Source organism: Tupaia chinensis, unplaced genomic scaffold, assembly GCF_000334495.1.
Source record: "Tupaia chinensis unplaced genomic scaffold, TupChi_1.0 Scaffold000335_1, whole genome shotgun sequence".
NCBI classification, from domain to species: domain Eukaryota; kingdom Metazoa; phylum Chordata; class Mammalia; order Scandentia; family Tupaiidae; genus Tupaia; species Tupaia belangeri.
Window position 1 is genome coordinate 559,491 of NW_006159829.1, and position 4,177 is coordinate 563,667.

Consider the following 4,177-nt stretch of genomic DNA (forward strand, 5'->3'; position numbering starts at 1 on the left):
GGGGGGGGGGCATGCCTGTCCGGTGGGGATTCCCGCCCCTGAGGCGCCTGTGGGTGCTGGGATGGTGGGGAGGAGTCAATTGGGTAGGGGTCCTCCCACCCCGCCCGCCTGTCACCTGTAGCTGGCTGTCCTTGGCCCCAGCCCCTGGCCACCCTGCTCCCCTCCACCGACTCCCTCTTCCCGTCTGTCCCTGTGGCTGCTGACCCAACCTGACACTTGGACCTGCACCGCCCCCCCCGTGGCTTCTGCCCAGCTCTGAAAGTCAAGGGTCGTGTGGGCCGTGGCCGGCGTCCAGCTCTGCACACGCACCCCAGCAGCAACCCCATCTCCTGCTGTTCGCCTCCCCAGCTCCTCACTCCCGGAGCAGGTGGCACACACGTGTGGCATGCACACCTCGTCACGAGCCTTCCTCAGATCTCTCCTGGACAAGATGGCACTGTCCCTGCCTGTGGCCACGGACCCAACTGAGGCACAGCGAGTGATGTAGCAGGGCCAGGTGGGCTGCAGCCGTGACAGGGGTATGGCCGGGCAAGGCCTGTTGAGGCAGGGGCAGTGGCGGTCCTGAGCCTGAGAAGGTGCCAGGGAACAGCTCGGCCACAGTACATGGGCTGGAGCGGCCTAGCCTGCATGGGCGGTGCCACGGGCTCCAGGCTCACAGCTGAGCAATGCAGGCCAGGCAGGTGGGCACACCCAGCCTGGATGGCACAGCCACAGGGCCTCCCACCACACTCCCGGGCGTGGCGGTACCCTCTCGCTGGCGCTCTGGTCCCAGCACCTCCTGGCGGGATGCTGGCTGTGACTGGCCACTGGGGAAAGAGGTCTGCTGGGCCCAGAGCCAGGGGCTGGGACCAGGGCCCCTCTGGAGCTGGCGGAGACTCCGTGCACTGCCGATTCAGCTGTCCAGTGGACACAGGAGACCTGGGACAGAAGGGTGGCCCGCCCCTGCACCTAGGCCCGGTGCACGGTGTGGGTGAGGACAGCGCGGGGGCCCTCCCTCGCATTTCCCCGGGGACCCAGGCTGGGCCCTGTCACGGCATCGCTCTCATCGAGAAAGGCTTTCGCTGCAGTTCACAGAGCAGCCTCCAGTGGAAGGTGCCAGGTGGGGCCGCCTGGTCCAGAACTCTTGCCCAGGAGCTCCCTCGGCACCAGCCCACTCGGAACCCCTGCACACAGCAGGCGGCTAGTCCCCACCACAGCGCAGACACCCTCATGGGATGGCAGTGGAGGCAGAGAGCCTGCCCCTGGGCAAAGGACTGGGCCACGACTGGGCCTGCAGGGGTAGAGACAGTTGTGCAGGGGACGTGATGGTCTGGGGCGTGCATGGCACGGCCAGGCTCTCCGTGTGTGTGCACAGGGCCGCCGCTGGGACAGAGCCTACCCACCCTGCTGCCCGATGACAATGAGGATCACCAGGTCACCGCGCAGCTCCTTGGTGTGCGGCTTTATTCATCAAATTGCTAAATGCTGTGACCTGCCAACCTCCTCGCCGTCCTGCCGCGACAGGGGCTCTCCCAGGAGGGCAGGGCGGGTTGGGGACACACCAGGATCCCTACCCCAGGCTCAGGCGGGCCTGGCCCTTCCCTTGTACTTCAGAGGGCTGCATCACTGAACCCGGACCTCCCCGGTGCCCCACACCCGCACCCCACGAAGACTACCATGCTCCTGTGCAGTGGAGGAAGCCGGGCAGCACCTGAGCACGGAGCGGCCACTCCCACCTAGGGACCCGGAACCGACGGGGTGAATGGCTGGGGCTATCAGATTGCAAGGGAGGCTGCGGCCCCTCCCCAGCCCTGCTCCTGCCTGGAAACCCGCCTCCAGTGGCCACTTGAGTAGACAGCAGCTGCCCCCTAGTGGTCGCTGGGAGCCTCATCAAGAAGCCCTCACCTTAGCTCCTCCTGGCACTGCTCTGACCTGGGCCCTGCCGCCCTTCTCCCTCCCTCCCTTGGGAGCCCAAGTCCTGAGCCCACCCCTCCCAGGGGACTCAGGGACAGAGCTACCCACGTGTGTCTCCATCTGCAGCCTGGACATAGCCCACTCCTGGGTGCCAGTGTGGCACTGTCGGGGCAGAGGGGCAGCCTGCCTGAGCAGGGATGGTGAGGGCAGAGGAGGGTCCCGGTCTGAGCAGAGCGGGCAGCAGGAGAGTCTGGGGAAGCCGGCTGGGACCTGCCAGAGGGGCCTGGGACCTGGGCAGCCCGGCCGCAGTGGGGAAGGGGGCCGGGAAGCTGGACGGAGAGCAGAGCCTTGTCCCACTGGACTGTGGGGCGGGCGGCAGGAAGGGGCCAGCAAAAGCCACTGAGCTGCCCAGATCTGGGACGTGAGGCCCACAGCTGGTCGTGGGGGTGGACGGGGCAGCTGTGCCGAGGCTGGGTGCTCAGGGCCTGGCTGCGCCCCGCTTGGTCTTGAGGTTCCAGCCGAGGAGGTGCCGGGGGCCGGACCGGGCAGGGGCCGGTGTCTCACAGGCACATTCCCTGGGGTTCCTCAGAAGGCCCCCTGGGCCCAGCAGGGCTGGCCGGCGGTCCCCCTGCAGCCAGCAGAGATGGGCTGTGGTCAGCCCTGCTAGCCTCCCCCCGCCCCCCGGGGCCATTGGGGAGCGAGCGCACTTCAGGGCTTGTGGGGCTATGGACGTGTGATGGGGAACGTGGGCCATACTCATCACCTAGCGAACCCCGGGCTGGGTGACGAGGCCTTGGGGTACAGGCCCTGACCCAGAAGCCTCAGTCTGGGGACAGAAGGTGGGGAGGCACCTTGTCGGGGGCAGTGCAGTGACCATCGGGTGGAGGTACAGCTCAGGTGGCCACTACCCGGGCCACCCTGAGGCCACCTGCCTGCAGCCCCACTCCCCAGTGCCCCGAAGCACCAGGAGAGGCCCAGGGTGGTGGGATGGGGCGCTGGGGACCCGCAGGGCCTGATCTCACTGTGCTGGGCAGCTCGGGGCCGGGCAGCAGCGACACCACCTGCAGGCTCACGCCCGCCTCGCCCACGGCCTTCAGCTGCGCCACCACGTCCGCGTGCTTCCACCACTTGCACGGCTGCCCGTTCACCGACACGATGTAGTCGCCCTCCTTCAGGCCGGCCACCTGCGGGGGCGGGCGGTGAGTGGTCGTAGGCCTCAGCCAGCTCTTGGCTCCTGCCCAAGCGGGGCCGGGGCCCTTACCGCAGCCCGGCCTCCAGGAATGACCGCAGCAATGAGGACGGGTGAGTCTCCCCGAAGGGTGAAGCCAAAGCCGCCCTCTCCTCGGGTCACGTGGACGGGCCCCACCAGACGCCACTGGTTCTTGGTTGAGAACACAGACAGGGGCCCCTGGGGGTCATAGGTCAGAGGTCGGCTGGTTCAGTCTGGAGCCGTCACCCCAACCTGCACAGCCCAGGAATCAGGGTGGTGCATCCTCAAGGGGGTCCAGGGCCTCACTCAAGGTGGAGCACAGTGAGCCGGGCTGCAGTGGCAGGGGCAGGGGCAGGCGAGCCCAGGGGCTGCGGTGGCAGGGGCAGGCGAGCCCCCCAGCCGGTGGAAGATGTCGGCCACTTCCATCCGCAACAGGCCAGGGGTCCTGGCCTCTGGCTTCTGGTGGGTCTTGGCTGGAAGGGCAGGGGAGGGGGAGGTGCAGAGGTGAGTGGAGGCTCGAGGGCCCCAGGGCCTGATCTGCCCACCTCGGCACTGACTGAGCCTGGGCGGAGCCGCTGTCCCGGGTGCCCTGGGCACGTGGCCCAAAACCACCCCTCTGGGAGGCGGCTTCTAGAGCTCTGTCCGGAGGCCTGCAGGCTTCCGACAGGCCAGGAGTCAAGAGCAGACCCAGGGTGGTCTCACGGGAGCCTTGCTGCCATGCGGAGCTCGGTCCTCCCCACCCCCCAGGCCCAGTAAGCCCTGTAGGGCCTGACTACAAGGGTGTGTGGGGGTGTGCCGTGGGAGTGCAGCCACTTGGCCAGCGACCCACTGGCCATCCTGACAGCCCTGCTGCTTACGCCGCACGTCGGGGGCCTCGGCGACCTCGAAGAAGTCATCCTCGCGGTCGAGCTCCGCGTACTTGGCCAGGGAGTGCCGCAGCGCCTGGGCCAGCACAGCTTGCAGCTGGTCCACCTCACGTGGGACACGGCATGTGGCGTGCAGCCGCAGTGCCTCCTCCTGCCCCAGAATGGCGTGCTTCAGGTGGGCCTTGCCTATGGGCGTGGCGGGGCAAGC

General features: G+C 68.2%; 1 protein-coding gene across 1 annotated transcript in view; it reads right to left on the minus strand.

Moving 5' to 3' along the window:
- Positions 1-1,426: 1,426 nt before the first annotated feature.
- Positions 1,427-4,177, minus strand: part of RHPN1 (rhophilin Rho GTPase binding protein 1) — an 11,781-nt gene continuing 9,030 nt past the window's right edge. Inside the window, exons 11-15 of the mRNA XM_006152076.2 lie at positions 3,961-4,155; positions 3,500-3,576; positions 3,155-3,301; positions 2,916-3,077; positions 1,427-2,521 (exon numbers count right to left, since the gene is read on the minus strand). Coding sequence (XP_006152138.1) covers positions 2,372-2,521; positions 2,916-3,077; positions 3,155-3,301; positions 3,500-3,576; positions 3,961-4,155 — 731 coding nt within the window. The 3' untranslated portion in view covers positions 1,427-2,371. The remainder of the gene's footprint in view (positions 2,522-2,915; positions 3,078-3,154; positions 3,302-3,499; positions 3,577-3,960; positions 4,156-4,177) is intronic.